Source organism: Solanum lycopersicum, chromosome 8 (assembly GCF_036512215.1).
Source record: "Solanum lycopersicum chromosome 8, SLM_r2.1".
Taxonomy (NCBI): domain Eukaryota; kingdom Viridiplantae; phylum Streptophyta; class Magnoliopsida; order Solanales; family Solanaceae; genus Solanum; species Solanum lycopersicum.
The window spans coordinates 62811982-62831796 of record NC_090807.1 but is presented as its reverse complement, the minus strand read 5'-3'; the positions used below and the strand labels follow the sequence as shown (position 1 = coordinate 62831796).

General features: G+C 29.7%; 1 protein-coding gene across 1 annotated transcript; it reads left to right on the top strand.

The window, feature by feature from the left end:
• The first annotated feature begins 9191 nt into the window (after window positions 1-9191).
• ABCB13 (ABC transporter B family member 13) lies at window positions 9192-19058 on the top strand. The gene is made up of 12 exons (XM_004245861.5): window positions 9192-9649; window positions 10101-10155; window positions 10257-10432; window positions 12248-12448; window positions 12908-13167; window positions 13991-14531; window positions 15312-15691; window positions 15947-16362; window positions 16811-17052; window positions 17130-17377; window positions 17729-18141; window positions 18238-19058. Exons 1-12 carry the CDS (start codon window positions 9353-9355, stop codon window positions 18780-18782), a joined length of 3774 nt encoding a protein of 1257 aa, XP_004245909.2. The 5' UTR covers window positions 9192-9352; the 3' UTR covers window positions 18783-19058.
• The last annotated feature ends 757 nt before the right edge of the window (window positions 19059-19815 follow it).

Below are 19815 nucleotides of genomic sequence, written 5' to 3'. Positions count from 1 at the left end.
TGAAGTACATAATTGTTCCTTGTTAGTCCAATCAATCAATTTCATATAATTAGTGCCACCCCCCAACAACTACGTATAAGTATTAATTTTGTAGGATGACTTTTTTTTCATGCTCGAGTTAATTCTCATGCGTTTCGACTTAAGTTTATAAGATATTTATTATCTTTTATCATCAGTAACTTATACTAAATAATTGTGTCCACCAAAATTATAACGGATGATGAAATTTGCATATGGACTTGCTAATTCCAGTATAGGTTGGAGTGTTAATTAATTCAATTAAGTGTGGATAGCATTCAGCTTCAATTTGATTAGAAAGCATACAATTTTTATTTATTTCCAAACATTCAAAGTTATTTGACAAGTTCTAAGAATTGAGCCACACATTTATTCTCTATGTTTTAATTAATTTATTTTATTTTATTTTTTTACTTTGTCAAATATTAACTTTTCACATAATAACTTTAAGATAAAAAGAATAAAAAAGCATTTTGATAACTTCAACCTATTTTTTTAATTAATACCATATGACATTTTATTTTTTATTTTGTTAAAATTATGCTGGATCAAAATTCAAAAGATGATTTAGAATTATTCAAAATCAAATCGAAATCGATAACTCGAATAAAAAAAGTTATTGATTTATCGGTAATGAATTATTAATTTAGCAGTTTTTGTGATGATTTTAATATATTTTAATTGTTAGGTTATCAGTTCTTAACCGTTTGAAATTTTTCTCTTAAGAAGTTACTTGTTAATTCGAGAATAAATTAATAAATAATATTTATACCATTCGGTATATGTGAACTCATTTGCATGATTCATTTGATTTTTCACCTTATTTCAAAGTGATTTTTAACAAAAAAAATATTTGTGACAAATTCTGATAACGATCAATAACCGATAAAGCAATATCATATTACTTCTATAATGGTTTATATTATCTGCAAATCGATAATCAACCAACCGATATAGGGTCTTTATTAATTTATCTTAAATGTTAAAGTGATATAGACTCTTGGACCAATTATTTTGAATAACGATGTGATCACTGAAATGGACAGGAGGGAGTAATTTTATTTTGACAATATTGTCAACAGAATTGCCTGTCAAGTCACTATTGTTAGACATTTAAATATCATTTAACTAATTGTTTGACATTAATTCATGTTGTTTGTCTGTGTAAAATGAGAAACATTAATTCAATTTTGTGATATAATGATTTAAGATAAAATGACTTTTCATGCTAAACTATGTCGTGGGGCTGCTTTTGAATAAATGAAATAATATTTTAAGATAAAATCTAAACAACAAAAATGTTTAATTTTTAAGATTAAGCTGAAAGGGTTACTTACGTAATTGTACATGTGACCAAAAAAATTCAATAAAATGATCGCATGTATATATATGTCATTGTATGCATAATGTATAAAAGTGAATATATATTGTATAACTTTATATCAAAGATGTATGTATATATTATCTAGATAAGTTGTTTATACAATATATGCACACAATATTTAAATATACATTTTTTTTCAAATCAACTCAAATCTTCTCTTAACAATCTCAAATTTTAGATATGAACTCCTCTCAATGTTTCGAGTATTGTTTTGATAAACTATTCACTCGAAGGGATTCAGGTTTGCGCCACATTAAATTTTAAAATAGAATTTCGAAGACGCTTTAATGATTGGATATGCAATTCTCCAATCCCGACCAACTCAAATGTCCCTCTAACCATCCCAAGTTTTTGTACGAGTTTTTTTTTATTTTTATATGTTTTGAGTCTTTTAATGTATTATTCACTCAATACAATATCACATTTACGGAATATCAAAATTTCAAAATCTGACTTTAAAAAAAGCTTTAATAATTAAACATGAGTAGCAAGTAGCAACCTTTAAATAATTAGTAGTTTAATAAGAGTAGCAACAATGTACTCAGGAAGTTTCAATCATAGAAGAAGAAGATTAAATATTATAGCTACTGTTTAGGAAAATTTAAAATCACAGCTATAGTTTTTTCCAATTTTGCTATTAGCTTGATTTGTATAATTTATTTGATTTATTTAATTCGCCTGATTTGTATAAATTTAAAATTTATATAATTTGGTTTTTAATTGTATAAATTCAGAATTTCGTATATGCTTACTCTAGCTATTTCTCTATTATTTATGAAAAAATTATAATAAATTATCCTATTTGTATATTGACAAGCAAAATATACAAAACAATGATCTGAAAAATTCCTAAATATATACGAGAAGCATATTCAAATGAACTGAAATTTCTTTATGACATAAATTTTAAAAAATATCTTTGATGTATTTAAATATTTAAATCCCTTTACATAGGATAAATACATATTAAAATCCCTCAACACTCAACAGCCCTTTATGATTTTTTTTTTCCTATCTTCTTATTAAAATTCCTAATTTTTTCATAGGTTACAAGAATGGCAAAAAAATGAACAACAAAGCAAGAAAATGTGGTCGTTATTGCTTGCCAAACTTGGGCTAGCCTAAGAAGAAGTATCCAAAATAAATAAATAAAAAATAGTATAGTTTAGCTCAATTATAAATCACCAATAAATACCTAGAATGACAGATTTGTTATTTGATGTTTTCACAATACATATAGGCCACTCATATATATGGGTACGTAACAAAGTCTATAATAGAGTTCTTACTTTAATTAGGGTTTGATTGATTGGATGAAAATAGTACTATCATATGGTGTTATTTATTGATTTATAGCTATTTATTAAATTCACATAAAGTTATATGAAAATTATATATGGATAACTTTGTTTTTTATTTAATTATCAAATGACCCCTGATGCTTCTCAAAAAAATTTTCATATCCTTCTTATTATATTTGTGAAGGATAATATTTATAAACGAATTAATTTTTTTAATTTGCCAAATCAAACTCTGCATGATAAATACTTTTAGAATAACTAGCTAATATCAACATTATTAATGACAACATTATTGATACATTTCATTCGACATTATTTATAAAATGACCTTTTAGTAATATACACCTAAAAAGTACTCTTACCGATTATCTATTAAGAAAACAATATAACTATTTTACCGCATCATTTCGTTGAATTTTATTTGCTCTAATTTCTTATCATAAGTAGATTTTTCTTGTAGGAAAATGTTTTAATATTTGAGTCTCTATAAGTACATGCTTGTTCGTTCTAACTTTATCACCATTCACAATATAGTCCTAGGGTTTTGAGAGTTTTGGCTATGGGGGAGAATTTGTGAACCTCCTTGTATTCCGAGTGAATTGTTAGAGGTTATTTCTCTCTATATTTTGTATTTCATATTTATAGTGGATTGTTCATCTCCTTTTGTGGACGTAGGTCAATTGACCGAACCACATTAAATCTCCGTGTCCTTTGGTGTGTTTCTCGTTTTCCTTCTTACTTGTGATCTTTCAAGGTTTGCTTTGTTATTCGCATTACATCTGCTTATTTTCGGTCCTAACAAGTGGTATCAAAATCGTCAACGATTTGTTGATAACCAAGTTAAAAATTAGGTGTTCATCTTGGTGGGTGTAATTTTAGCCGCAACATTTTTTACAATAATTAAGATCCTTGTTGAGAAATTATTTCAGAGAGGTTCTCTGTTTCAAGACGTAGATTTGATGGAGGAGATTACGGAGAATAGATGTGAAGAAGGTGTACAAATTTATTCTGTCAAAAATTCAAGACAATTGTGAAAAATTATCGAGTTTTATATGCCATGATTTCTTATCATAAATAGATTTTCTTTTTAGAAAAATGTTTTAATATTTTGAGTAGTCCTTTTTTTGTTGGAAAGGTTTTGGTACTCTATAAATATAGGTTTGTTCTTTCTAGCTTTATTGAAATTCACAATTTAAACGTAGGTTTTGAGAGTTTCAGTTATGGGAAAGAATTTGTGGACCTCCTTGTATTTCGAGTGAATCGGTTGGGGTTATATCTCTCCATGTTTTGTACTCTTATATTTATAGTGGATTACTCATCTCCTTTTGTATGGACGTAGGTCGATTAACCAAACCATGTTCAATCTCTGTATCTTTTAATATATTTTTTGTTTATCTTCTTACTCGTGATCTTCCAAGATTTGTTTTGCTAGCTTCCACATTAAAATGAACCGAGAGTTATTATATTCCTCCATCATTTTCAAATGTTTCTCTTTTTGGTGTAGCATATCCATTTAAGAAATTTAATTGATTGATTAATTAATTAAAGAAATTATTTGACTTGATTACCCTTTATCTTCAAGAAGAATAATTGAAAGATCTCTTAGAAACCACACGCAATTTATCATAGCAAGAATAAGACCTCATTTGTTTTCATTAAGATTACGAGGTCTGAATCTGAATATACATCTGAATATTAAGATATGCATTAAGATTCAGGTGTTTTGATCTGAATACACATCTGAATATTAAGATGTGGTCTCTAAATCTGAATATTAAATAATTAATGTTGTTTGTTTTCAATTTCTGATGTGCATGTGAAATTAACATTAAATTAATAGAATATCATAAAAGTTTCATTTTAACAAAATATACCACTTTTGATTAAAAAAAAAAGTTTTAATAATCATGATTTGGAGTACAATTTTTTTCATTTAAAAATCTTGATAAACAAACAATACACCAACAGTGTTCTTGACACAGTCAATACAAGAAAATTATTAATATAAAAAAAACTTGAAAAGATTTATGAAAACTTACCAATTCAAGAGGGAAAAAATGGTGTTTGATTGAGAAAAGAGAGAAAGAAAGTTTTAAAAACGCACTTAAAGCAGAGAAGCGATGTTATTATTTGATAACTTATTAAATGAGTCTGAATGTTGTTAAGAGTTTCTACATATCTGATTCATTGAAACCCATTAAGAAGTTTTTTAAAAAAATAAAACAAATGAACTTAATGGACTGAATCTAAATTCAGATTCAATCCTAAAAACCAAACGTACTTAATAGACTAAATATTAATAATTAAGATTCAAATCTCCATTAAATACAAACAAATAAGATCTAAATGGATGTAAAAGAATAAATACTTCATTTATTTTTCAAAAAATAATTACTTATTTTTGAAAAAGCTAAAAGGTCATTTGAAAATGACCGAAGGGAATAATAAAAGCTTATAAATGGCAGCGTTTCGTCTTCTTCGGAAAATGATAATTTCCATTCCTTAGTCTAAATATTTAATGCTTGAAAAATCTGCCAAGTAATTCTTCAACATCTTTAATTAATTATTTAAATTATAAATTAATAATATAATAATCTTATTAGAGAGAAGTAAGAATTAAAAAAATAAAAATAGTTATTCATGACGTAGGTAAAAACTATCTTTCTTTTAATTTACTTTATTACTCTATTTGTACCGAATTACTTATTTATTTTTTCTTTTATAATTGTTTTAAAGATAATTTTTTTATCTATTATATTTTCAACTAAATGATTAATTACTTTGAAAAATGTAGAACTTTTCATTCATTTCATAATCAATAGAGGTAAAATAGTAAATTTATTATGTCATTAATTATTTTTTTAATAGATGTGTCAATTCAAAAGTGAACAAATAAAAAGGAATTAAGAGAGTATGAAATACTCTTAAAGTAAGATTAACTTGGTCTTATTCTTAAAGAAAATGAAATTTACCGGAGAGAAATAAGAACAAAATTGTAATATTTTTTATCTATAGTTTTTCCGGAAAATGCAAAAAATAAAATAAAATGTTCCACTGTTATTTTTAGGTGTATATATGACGTGATATATAAAAATGAGATGAATACAAAAGAAACACCGTATTTCCTCATCGTTTTGACTTTTGAGAATTGACATGTTGAAAAGACAAACAAAGATTTATTTATTAACCCAACCCCCCCGCTCCTCCCAAAAAAAAATATATATTATTTAAAATTTGATACTTTTATCGTCTTAAATTATTTATCTTGATTTTTTAAAATAATTATCCCAAAAGTATATGTTCTATAGAAATTTTAGATGGTTAGTTAAACTTTTCATACTTTACTATTTTTAAAGACTATAAACACCTAAATTATGAGAAGTTCGTGACATATTGAATAAAGTAAATAGTTAATAAAGAGGAACTACAAATTTCTTTCATTCTAAAGTAAGTAATATTTTAGCTTATTGCAATCCTATTAAGAAAATAAGTATTATTTTAGCTTATTTTAATCTCATTAAAAAATAATATATTAAACGGAAAATATAATATATTAGTTAGTTATCCTTTTTTATTAGATATTTCTTGAGAATGAAGTACTATTAAAAAATATAATTCTCTGATACAAAAAATTGAAAAAATACACTGATTTTAGTTTTATTTTTTCTTTACTAAAGTAATATTTACTTTGTGAAGAAGAAATCATTAAGATTTTTTAAAAATATTTTTTATTCGTTGTTTGATGCTCATATTTTTTTAATTAAATTTGAATTGTGTATGGTCGGATTAGTGGTTGAGTCAGAATTTTTAATAAGAAATTCATAATCTGAAAAACTAGACACACGAAGTAGTCGAAGAGGGTTCTACATCTACTATATATTTTTAAAAAAATTATTTTAACGCTAATATAATTGTCCGGGAAAGGGGTTCAGCCACTATGCATTACCCATTCTGAACGTGATGCTCCCAATAAAATTTACTTAATTTATACTTAAGATCAAATTTAAAATCTCTATCCAAAAATGAAACAATCTCATTATTAAGCTACAACCGATATTGATCGTGGAAGTATAAAATAAGGGGTGAAGGAATAATGAAGGCAAAACTTAATTGTTCCTTTTAAATATTTATTACAAGTTATAACAATGTTCAACCACCAACGCCTTCATTCATTATTATCGTCTTTATCGTCAACTCATATATGTATATCGTATACGTATTATGTTTATACTCATACGTACCAAAATCCTTCTTCTAACTCTCAACTGTATTCAGTTTCGGTGTTGATTACAACTTCTCACGTGCAACAATTAACTACTCTTTTAACTTACTGAAAATATCCTAAATTTAATGTGAATTAATAATTTTATTTCTAAATTATTATGTCTTAAAAATATTTATTTATTTAATTAAACTCAAATATATCTCGATTTTTCAGCATTAGTACGCTAAGCTTAAAAGTATTTTTAACTTTTCTTATTGACTTTTTCTTAAGAATCTCACACTAATATCTATAATTTAGAAATGAAACTAATAATTTTATTAAATACTTTCTCTTTGAAATAATAAACAAAGTGAAAGGAGGTCAACTCTCTCAACTCCCTTTCGACACGTAACAATAACTTTTTAGTTAGAACCGGCTCTCTTAAATTAATTGTCGTTTTTATAAAAAATAAATAAATACAATTTTAATTTTTAAAGCAAAATGTTGCAATGTAGGTATTTTATTAATGCAATAAATTAAATAATTTCCAAATAATTAATATGAATATAATTTATCTTCAAATCAAACGAGTGCGATACCCATCAAGTAATAAACATTGTTGTATTTCTAAAACGTTAAATGTTTCCTAAACAATTATCAAATTAAAAATACAAAACTAAAGTTTCAATCATGTCATTTATTGCACAATATTTAAGATGAAATTAATCTACTTTTACTAAATAAGAATAAAAACAAAAACGAGAATAACTTAATAATAACTTGTGTATTTATTGTGTTTCAATGACTACTCAAGTAAAATATTTCTGAGGCAGTATGGAACATTTCACATATACATCTACTACAAAAAAATTATAAAATTAATTACTAAATTTATTGATAATTTGGAGCTAATTCATTGTTAAAAAGACTCCTAACTTATTGAATTTATTTTATAATATATCACTAATCTATACCTAAATGAAATAAACATAATTGTTTTAATTTTATCTATCACTATTGTTGTTATTTTATAAATGTGTAAACGCATGGTTTGGTAAGCCATAAGAGCGCGGCAGATTCACGTGGGTTTCAGGGATTCACTCAAATCCTTTCAATAAAAAATTATATTGTGTAAGTATTCGTGAATATAAATATTTTGAATCGTTTTAATGACAAGGAGAAACTTACAGCGCTGACAAATCTTCTTAAAGTTAAGTTTCATACCGAGAGTTTAAATCCTTGTGTTAACATTTTATTTTTTATTTTTTAGTTTCAATTCCATTATTTCACGTTTATTTCTAAAATCTTCGTATAAAAATTTTAACTCCACCACGAAACCCTTCGAAAGAACACTTAGAAACACACCTATCATTCATTATTAAAAAGAGTTTGAAGTGTCCTACTATTCATTAATATATGCCAACCAAGATAGATAGAAGAGGTGTTTAATGCTTCCACATGATTTAGTATATATATATATATATATTAATTATTACATAGAAACACATCAAGGTCCTCATGCCTGCGCCAACACAAATTATTTCACTTGAATTATACTTTGTTACAGACTTACAGACATTCAACTCTATGTCAACTCCATTACATATATATATATATATACACACTAAAATCTAATTATTTTTCCTCACATTTTTTTATTAGTCCTTTATTTATAAACTTTGACACTTTAATTAGTTACTTAATGATAAAAGAGTAATATTATTATAAATGAACCAGTGAAATATTTTTGAATAAAGGACTAATGAAAGATAACATATGGAGAGAGTACAATTAATATTATACGATTACATTCAATCGAAAAATATTTACGGAAGTTTTTTTCATTTGACACTAAATTATTTGTTTGATAAAACAAAATAATTTTAAAAGAAAAATCTTTTTGCAATAAGTTAAAAAAGGAAAAATGTGACATAAAATAGTCGGATAGAGGTTGAGTCTTTTGGCAACCAATCAACCATGGTGGCGGGTTGTTGTATAATTTAATTTTTTCAACTGTTTTTGCTCATTCCTTTGCCTCGACTTTTTCTCTAGTCTCGTTACTTCCACCGTCTCAGAATATGTGTTGTTTTCGCTCATTTCATATTTATTGAAAGAAAAAATATATAAGATTTAATTTATTAAATTTATTGTTGTCTTGCTTTTCTTTTACTCTGTTAAAAAAAAATGATATTTTATTTTAAAAAAAAACTCAAATACGTACGCGATATATTTAAAATCACAAGAAACACATGTGTTGTATATATACTAATTTAAGATAACAAAGTTTATTTTTTTCTAAAACTTTTTTTCTTAATACATTTACTTTGATCAACTTAATTACCACTACTTTCTTACCACCCCCCTCATAACTTTCTTTTCTTTTATAAGAAGGAAAACTTATGTTTCTTTTATTGCTCATAAAGTCTAGTTGAAAACCAAAAAAAAATGAGCCAACAACAAAGTCATGCATTATCTGTTGACAGCAGCAAAATTTCAAAAATGAATCAGAAAAATAATGAAGAAGAAGAAGAAAGGAAAAAAAAGACTCATAAAAAAGTTTCATTATTGAAGCTTTTCTCTTTTGCTGATTCCTATGATTATTTGTTGATGTTTTTGGGATCTATTGGTGCTTGTTTACATGGTGCTTCTGTACCTGTTTTCTTCATTTTCTTTGGCAAAATGATTAATATTGCTGGCCTTGCTTACCTTTTTCCTGCTCAAACTTCTCACAAAATTGCCAAGGTAACATATCCAAAAATTTCTCACATAGTCGTTCAACTAATAATCGTAAAACTTAACAGATGGTTAAGTGACATTATAAGAAATTAACCTTGATTTCTCGTATGGTTACTCAACTAAAAATTATTATTATCTCAGAAACGTGCTAATTCTAGCAAATAGATTTTGTTAACTATGGACTATTTAATTACAAATTAAGTATGGATTTTCATAGTTAATTTTTGTATTTTATTTTTTTTGAGGATGCAAAAAATAAAGATCCAATTAATTATTGCATGTAACTAATTAATTGTTCATATGAAGTGGAGCATATAATAACCTTAAAATAAGTAGATTAAGGAAATTACTTGCTACATTATATTAAACTAAACTGAAAATATAATGGATTAATTAATGTTTTATTATTATATATTGTGTGATGAACTTATGTTAATTTTGGATTGTTTGTTTGCAGTATTCATTGGATTTTGTGTACCTAAGCGTGGTGATATTATTTGCATCATGGATAGGTTTGAGCTTATTGCCCAACAATTATATATATTTTATTTTTTATTTAATTTATATATTAAAATTCCTAATATTTTTTTTAATTAAACAAAAAAAAAAAAAGAGGTGGCATGTTGGATGCATAGTGGAGAAAGACAAGCAGCAAAAATAAGAATGGCATACTTAAAGTCTATGTTAAATCAAGATATAAGTCTTTTTGACACTGAAGCATCTACTGGAGAAGTCATTGCTGCAATTACCAGTGATATTATTATTGTTCAAGATGCTATTTCTGAGAAGGTACTCTCATTTATCATCGGCTTCTATTAATATTTAGCTTTAGACCACTAATTTTATTGAAACGATTTATGATTTCTACAATCAACTATTTTTTTTTTCTGATTCACCGACTAAAAACAAAGTAGTTGTTAGTAGTTGGGTGCTTCAAGATTACATCATGTTATTCACTGAAGGGGAAATTTGGGCCATAGGTTTTGAAGTAGAGGAAAAGGCTTTAACTCTCTGCAGCTAATCTGGAAAAAAAGAGTTAATGCTATTTGGTGGCATTTATTAATTTTTTGGATTTGTTTCATTTTATTTTCTTAGATCAAAATTAAAATTTGTTGGAGTTACTGACAGATAGGAAGTTTTTTACAGTATCAATAAGGGTGGTAAGTGGGGTGTTCACGGATTGGTTTGGGTCGGTTATTCGTTAAAATTAAAATTAATTAATTTGATCAATTTTAAAATTATCAAAATCAAATCAAATCGAATATAATGTACGTTTATCGAATTTTTTATTTTCGGTTTTGATTTGGTTTGGTTTAGTTATTCGGTTATAAATCATACATAAAAATAAAAGAAAAATTCATTCAAAATTAAAATGAAAAAATTATTAGAATGAATGTCATTATAGAACTATCGATCATTGAATTTACCGAATAAAACTTTAAAACTATTTTGGCATTAGAAAGAAGAGACAATGACATTTTCAGTCCCACAAGGAATTTCAATACACTCATATACATGAAACCAATAAGAAAAATGTTTTCAATTTAGACATTTTTTCATTAGTGAATTATAAATAAATTTTGATGAAACATATATAAAATCTTTAAAATTGGTTATGAATATAAATATTATGTATGTATAGTAATAAAATTTATGTATATAATTTGTTGGTTCGGTTCGATTCTGTTATTTCTTTAATTTTTTTGAACAAAATTATAATCAAACCAAACACTATCGGTCAAATTAAAATTCAAATTTAATCGGTTTGGTTTGATTTTTCGATTTGAATTGATTTTTTATCTAAACTACGAATACATTTAATGGTAAGTACTACTTCATACTTAATCAAAAGGTCTTGGGCTCGAGTCTCTTTGAATACGGAATAGAGCGTTTTACTTTTAACGTGCAATTTCCTAGTGTGAATTAGTCTTTAGCCGGACAACTTTTGAACCTGACGGAAAAATGAAAGAGTTTCTTTTATTAATCTCTGTGTGGCAGTTGGATTTCCAGGCAGAATGTGATTGAAATAAAGGATAAAATAATCCTTTTATTTTGTTTTAATACTAATTTTTTGAAGAAAAAAAAAAGTCTAATGAATGTGATACTCATCAATGCTAAAAGAGGAACAATAATAATAATATAATAATAAAAGAAAAGAACTCCATGTGACTCATATGTTGGTCCTATTATTGTTATTTTTATACGATTATGTTACCCGCTCCGGTTTAATATAAATAAATTTCTAATAACGACCTCTAATTTTAAATAAAAAGTTTAGAAAGAAGTAAAAGAGTAATGTTGATAAATAATTTTTTAATTAATTTTTTTGTTTTGTCAAATCTCAAAATTTATTAATTTTGAAAGAAAACATTTATTACTTTAGTCTAAACAAATGCTGATAATCGATGATTAATTTAGTCAATATGATCAATTAGAAATCTAAACAAAGCGATGGTTAATTTAGTCAATAGATCAATTGGACATGCATGAGATTTTGTGCCTTTGCAAAACTTTTTCAAAATTTTGAGTAGAAAAAGTTTTGATTGATGAGTGTGAGTATAAGCATTATAATGAGTGTGGTGGAAATGGTTGGTGTTGATGCAGGCAGGGAATTTCTTGCATTATATCAGCCGTTTCTTAGCTGGTTTTACAATTGGGTTCATAAGAGTATGGCAGATCAGTTTGGTGACGCTTTCAATTGTGCCTTTGATCGCTCTTGCTGGTGGTATTTATGCCTATGTTACCATTGGTCTCATTGCTCGAGTCCGCAAATCCTATATTAAAGCTGGAGAGATTGCTGAAGAGGTATGCACTCCAACTGTTTGACAAAAGTCTTTTCTTATCTATGTTGGTCGGACTCTTTTAAAAATTATCAATCATCGGTGCGTGTTAGATTCGCATATTTTTGGAGAATCTGACTCGAGTGCGGCATCAAAGTGAAGAGTCTGCACAACTAAGTTGCTTAGTATCTCATTCTAATTTATGAACGGAAAAGGCTCAAACACTATCATAACTAGTTTAAATATATTCTCGTTATACTTTTGATCCAAATATACCTTGTCCGTTATACTTTATTACCCTTAATTTAGATTGACATATTATATATTAGTGATAGTGGAGGAGTGTCATATAAATTAGGACAATAGAGTAGTTTATTCAAGAAAGGATCATATGTTAAATGAGTATTGATAACAATAGTACCCTGTTTAACTTTTTATTTTCATAATCCTTGCTCTTTGCTTAGTGATCTTTTGCAATACTCAGGTTGTGGCTAATATTAGAACAGTGCAAGCATTTACTGGAGAAGAGAATGCGGTAAAATCGTATAAAGGTGCCTTGTTGAACACTTATAAGTATGGGAGAAAAGCTGGATTCGCCAAGGGCTTGGGTTTGGGCACCTTGCATTGTATCCTTTTCCTTTCTTGGTCATTGCTTGTGTGGTTTACTAGCATTGTTGTGCACAAGAACATTGCAAATGGAGGAGATTCTTTCACCACCATGCTCAATGTTGTCATTGCTGGCCTGTAAGTTTTTGCTTTCATACTCAATTTCGAACTGCTTTTACAGCATAATCTTAAACAATTAAACTATTACGAGTATTAACCGAGATTAGTGCTCTCTGTTCTTGAGAATCCGGTGCTTCTCTGAATTTCATCACTACTCATAGGCATATATGAATAACCTCTTTCATGCCAGTGTAGTGATTATTGATGGAATTGAGCTGTTATGTTAAGCCAATGCTTATTCATACTGCTATTGTGTTAACAAACCAAGAAACACTAGTTGATCTTAGTCCAATTGCTTCAAACGTTTGGAGTTGTTGGATGTGTAGAACACCAAGTGTTGTTTTGACTAGCTGAAAAGGCAGGTTATCCTGTTAGGCTCAACCAGTTGCACTGAATTGAAACAACATAATCTTGCTGTCTTGTTATGCAGAAAATTTCAATGACTTGATTTGTGTTTAAAGAAGTTGCTTCTTTCAATGTATCTCTATTGGTTAAAGAATAGATATTACGTCCATTAATCCTTTCTAGATTTCAGATTTTAGAGCAATTTATAAAGTTACCCTTTATAGGCCAGCTCTAATGAAGTCAGGAAGAAACCAGATGTTTATGACATCGTGTCTCATCCTTATTGATCAAGTTACTTGTTACTTCTATACTTGGTCAAACTTTTTCCTTAGTTTATAGAGGTCATTTCGTGCCTCAATGTCACTTGGAAAGTTTTTCATTGCATACATCTTGAATTCAGACTTTGTATGGTCATAAAGTAGGTGCTCCACTAGCTGCCCAGCTTTTGTTCTGTTTATGCAATCTTCTCTTCAATTTAACTTTAACTGCTTCTCAGGTCACTGGGTCAGGCAGCACCAGATATTACAGCATTCCTCAGGGCTAAGTCAGCTGCCTATCCTATTTTTGAGATGATTGAACGAGATACTATCAGTAAAACCAGCTCCAAGAGTGGTCAGAAGCTGAGCAAAGTAGATGGACACATACAATTTAAGGATGTATGTTTTAGCTATCCATCTCGTCCCGATGTGGTGATATTTGACAAGCTCTCTCTTGATATTCCATCAGGGAAGATTGTAGCTCTTGTGGGAGGAAGTGGATCAGGGAAAAGTACAGTTATATCTTTGATTGAACGCTTCTATGAACCACTCTCGGGACAGATATTATTGGATGGATTTGATATTAGGCACCTGGACTTGAAGTGGCTGAGGCAGCAAATAGGGCTAGTAAATCAAGAACCCGCTCTTTTCGCTACAACTATTAGAGAGAACATTCTCTATGGAAAAAGTGATGCTAGCCTTGAAGATATTGCACGTGCGGCCAAACTTTCCGAGGCAATGACTTTCATCAACAACCTCCCCGATCGTTTTGAAACTCAGGTACATTTTGTACTTCATAAACTATTTGTACATGCACTAGGAGATGCCACGCTATAGCAAAGAGAATTTGGTGGATGCTTGTATTTATTTATTACATGCTAAGTACTTCGATTTGACTATACCCTGGAGTCGTTTGGTTGTTGGTTAGAAGGTATTAGGAATACATGGATTAGTTATGAAGAAATCTATGTATCATTCTATGCATGTATTAGTTACGGAGGGTTTACTTATTCATGTATTACTTATTCCATCTTTTATCCTGTATAAAACAATACATAGATTCCCTATATCCTTTCATTATCCGTTACCAGCATCATTTGAGTAGAAGAATTCTTGTGTTGCTTTTCTTTCTGTTAGCTGTTCAGAATTAGGCGATTTTTTACTATTGTTGTGGTTTATGAGTATCTCATGATTTCAAAATAAAAACACTCAAGATGCTTCACTCTCTCGAGTTGAAATGTTTGCCTCTAAATCAAGAGAGTTATTGAAAATATTGTGTTGAATATTCTTAATTAATATGTCAGTGAAAAAATATTAAGAAAATTGTGTAGAGTATTCCTATGATTATGACATAATTAAAAATCCCTAGGATTAAGTAACTTAACTCAAAACTCCTATTGAAGGAGGTCTCTTGTATATTGTTCAAAGAACAAGAAAATTCAATTAGAGTTTTTGTCTTCTTCTCTTTTCACAAAAATATTCAAGAAAGGCCTCATAAGACTGAAAATTTTCTTTAATATAACATAATATCATAGATATCTGAGGCCACGTCATTTACAGGTTGGTGAAAGAGGGGTTCAGTTATCTGGGGGGCAGAAGCAAAGAATTGCAATTTCTCGTGCTATAGTGAAGAATCCATCAATTCTTCTATTAGATGAAGCTACAAGTGCACTTGATGCTGAGTCAGAAAAAAGTGTACAAGATGCTCTTGATCGTGTGATGGTGGGAAGAACAACTGTAATTGTTGCTCATCGTCTTTCTACCATTAGGAATGCTGATATAATAGCGGTCGTAAACAATGGCAAGATAGTAGAAACTGGAAGTCACGAGGAGCTTATTTCAAAACCTAATAGTGCCTATGCATCACTTGTTCAACTTCAGCAAGCAGCTTCTTCACATCTCCATCCTTCTCAAGAGCCAACCATGGGACGACCTCATAGGTACAATATTTACCTGCTGATGCGTTGTATTCCTTACTATATCAGAGTGTGATGTATATCCTCTTTATTGTTGCGTTGGAGTCAGCTCAGTACTGTCATGCATTTGACAGCTAATTCTAGTGATACTTTGACAATTTCTGCAACTGAGGGTATAAAGTTCAAAAAAATAATAAAAAATGTCATTTCCTGCTTATAAGCAATTAGACTGATTTTTCTATCATTATATGCATAATTTGCTTAAACTTTTTTCTACAGCATACGGTATTCCCGTGAATTATCCCGAACGACAACGCGAAGCCGTGGAGCTAGCTTTCGTTCTGAAAAATCTGTTAGCGGTATTGGTGCTGGTGATGTAGAGGATGTTAAGTCACCAAATGTTTCCGCAGGGAGATTGTATTCTATGATTCGTCCTGAATGGCATTATGGAGTTATTGGAACTATCTGTGCATTTATTGCTGGAGCTCAGATGCCACTCTTTGCCTTAGGGGTGTCACAGGCCCTTGTGTCTTATTACATGGATTGGGACACAACACGCCATGAAGTGAAGAAGATTTGTTTCCTGTTTTGTGTTGGTGCAGTATTAACCGTCGTCGTTCACGCCATTGCACATACTTGCTTTGGAATCATAGGGGAGCGGCTTACTCTTCGCGTGAGAGAAATGATGTTCTCTGGTAATCATACAAAAACCAATGTGTTTGCTTTACGAGAGATTGCTTATCGTGTAAATATGTAGAGCTTTAATTGCATAATTACTTTCTTTGCAAGACTTTGGTTCACTGCGTTGATACTATTCATCATATTTAATTTTAGAAGATGATTTTTGTACTCTTTTCTGAAACTTTCCGCTCATCTCTGTTTTCTTAGTATCAGTCGTTAAAACAGACAATTAGCTTAACTTGTATCAATAAATGATTTCTAAATGTAAGAAAGCTACGATTCGTATTTGTGTGGAATCATTAATCCAGAAATAATTTTTTTCATGATTCAGATAAATATGAATTATACCTTTCCTACATTTGTTGATATGTTGCATTGGTATCTGTTTTCTTAGTATGTGTCCTTTTTGTCCATCTTATTCAAATAAAAAGTTCCCTAACATTCTTCATGATGTGGTTGCAGCTATGCTAAGAAATGAAATAGGGTGGTTTGATGAGGTGAACAACTCAAGTTCTACACTTGCATCACGATTGGAAAGTGATGCTACTCTATTGCGAACTGTAGTGGTTGATCGCTCTACTATTCTCCTACAGAATGTGGGGTTGGTGGCCACTTCCTTCATCATCGCATTCATCTTGAATTGGAGGCTCACCCTTGTTGTCATGGCTATGTACCCACTTATCGTTAGTGGTCACATCAGCGAGGTTCAGTCTTTTCCCTTAATCAGCATCTGCCATATATCTTCCATATCATTATTTTAATAGACATTGCTTTCTTTCAGAAACTCTTTATGTCAGGTTTTGGTGGTGACTTGAGCAAAGCCTATCTTAGAGCAAACATGTTTGCTGGTGAGGCTGTAAGTAACATCAGAACTGTTGCTGCATTCTGTGCTGAGGAGAAGGTAACTGATCTCTATGCTCGTGAACTTGTTGAACCTGCAAAGCATTCATTTCGCAGGGGACAGACTGCTGGGATCCTTTATGGAGTCTCTCAGTTTTTCATCTTCTCCTCTTATGCCCTTGCCTTGTGGTATGTTGCTCAAGTTTTTAGTTATCTAAATTGTTCATCTTGTTGCTTTTTGGTTGAGATTCTATGAGTCAGTGAGGCAGCTTGCAGTTCAATGAAGTGCTTTGGCATACTTGTACTTCACATGCTATGACATGATGACAATTTTGAGACTAGATAAATTTACCACCTTCTTTCACTATTTTACAAACTATCCACTGGGGAAAATGTTACAACAAAAGTTTAGCAAAGTAGATAGCCAATCACATACATTATGACAGTTGTTTATTTTACTAGATTACAGTCTTGTACTAATAAGGTTTTCACTTGAGCTCGCAATAGTTTAACATGTATTTTTTCCTAAACCTTGTATAGGTATGGTTCTGTTTTGATGGGGAAGGAGCTAACCAGCTTCAAAGCTGTTATGAAATCGTTTATGGTTTTGATTGTAACTGCTTTGGCTATGGGAGAGACCCTTGCTATGGCACCAGACCTTATAAAAGGAAACCAGATGGTAGCATCAGTATTTGAAGTGCTTGATCGGAAGACAGAAATTGTAACCGACAGTGGGGAGGAGCTAACTGTGGTTGAGGGAACAATTGAGTTTAAGGATGTTGAGTTCTGCTATCCTGCAAGACCCGATGTTCACATTTTCAGAGACTTCAATATGAGAGTGCATGCAGGAAAGAGTATGGCAATAGTAGGGCAGAGTGGTTCTGGTAAAAGCTCAGTATTGGCTCTCATTTTACGGTTCTATGATCCTATATCTGGGAAAGTGATCATTGATGGTAAGTTTCATTTGCACCTATACTATTTCGAACTAGAATCATTCCAACGTTCATCATGGATTAGTTTAATCATATCGATGATGTGAATTTATACAGGCAAAGACATCAGGAAACTAAAGCTCAATTCTCTAAGAAAGCACATTGGCCTGGTCCAACAAGAACCAGCACTCTTTGCCACAACAATCTATGAAAACATCCTTTATGGAAAAGAGGGAGCATCTGAAGCAGAAGTGATTCAAGCAGCTAAGCTTGCTAATGCACATAGTTTCATTAGTGCTCTTCCTGATGGCTACTCGACCCAAGTTGGGGAACGAGGAGTTCAATTGTCCGGTGGACAGAAGCAAAGAGTAGCCATTGCCCGAGCTGTTCTAAAGAACCCTGAAATCTTACTATTAGATGAAGCTACAAGTGCTCTAGACGTGGAATCTGAGCGTATAGTTCAACAAGCATTGGACAGGTTGATGCGAAACAGGACTACTGTCATCGTGGCACATCGACTATCCACCATAAAAGATGCAGATCAGATATCTGTTTTACAAGATGGGAAAATCGTCGATCAAGGGACTCACTCTGCATTGATAGAGAACAGAGATGGAGCATACTTTAAGCTAATTCACTTACAGCAACAGCAGCAACAGTAATAGCACACCAACATACTTGGAGATGTTTTTCTCATACAAACACTTAAAATGTGTAAAATTCTTTTCCCCTATACTTAATATAATTGCAATAATATACTTTGTATTTAGAGTTGTTGTATAGGCTATTTTTTACTGTTCTTTCTTCCCCTGGAATATTTTTTCGGTTGTTGAAGGCTTCACTAGTTGGATGGGGTTAAAAATTTAAGGCTCCTAAATGTAAAATTAGTTAAACACTTCGCATTTGACACCCCAAAAATAAAAGGGCAAGTTAACACATTTTGCAGGTCAGCTAAAAATATTACTTCATTTCAATGTATATCTCTCGTTTTAATTTGATACGGAGTTTAAGAAGATAAATAAAATTTTTGAATCTTGTAATTTTAAACTAAAGATATGTGAAAGATACCAAAATGTCTTTTAATCTTATGGTATTAAACAAAGACGGATCCAAGATTTGGAGGCGGCTAAATAGGTAAATGGGACGATTCCTTCAATTTTGGATCATAATTCGGATTATTTAGTTTTTTCTATTACTACTAATGAAAGAATTGAATATGCATATTAAGAAATGTTTTTTTTTTCTTTAAAATATTCTAATATCGTAGATAAACACCTAATTAGTTTATTTTTTGGTATATATTTTTTTAGGAATAAGAGACTGTATTCTCCTTATCTTTAAGAAAACAAGAGATTTTCATCTTAAAAATTTGAATTTGCATACATTATCTAATACCATATAGTTGAAAATAAAAATAAAAATATAGCTTCACTACTGTGATGTTAAAGATCGAAAAAAACTTTAAATTTAATACTTTTAAACACTTATTTTAAGTTAAAATAACGAAATAAGTCAAAAGTCATAAGTTAGGATTCCTAACTTATTACTTATGGTTTATAACACATAAGTTAAAAGCCCATCCGAACAGACTCCAAACAGAAAAGTAAGAGAAATAAATTGAAATAATCGGAATAATTAGTTAGCGTAAGTAATTGATATTTTTACTAATATACTCTATCAAACGATCCCTCTTGA

What these genes read in the sequence shown, in the direction of transcription:
- ABCB13 (XM_004245861.5), top strand. Translation starts at nt 9,353, where the DNA reads ATGAGCCAACAACAAAGTCATGCATTATCTGTTGACAGCAGCAAAATT. An exon ending in GAGAGAAATGATGTTCTCTG is followed by an intron (nt 16,363 to 16,810) that starts GTAATCATACAA and finishes ATGTGGTTGCAG; the next exon opens with CTATGCTAAGAAATGAAATA. An exon ending in TGGGAAAGTGATCATTGATG is followed by an intron (nt 18,142 to 18,237) that starts GTAAGTTTCATT and finishes GAATTTATACAG; the next exon opens with GCAAAGACATCAGGAAACTA.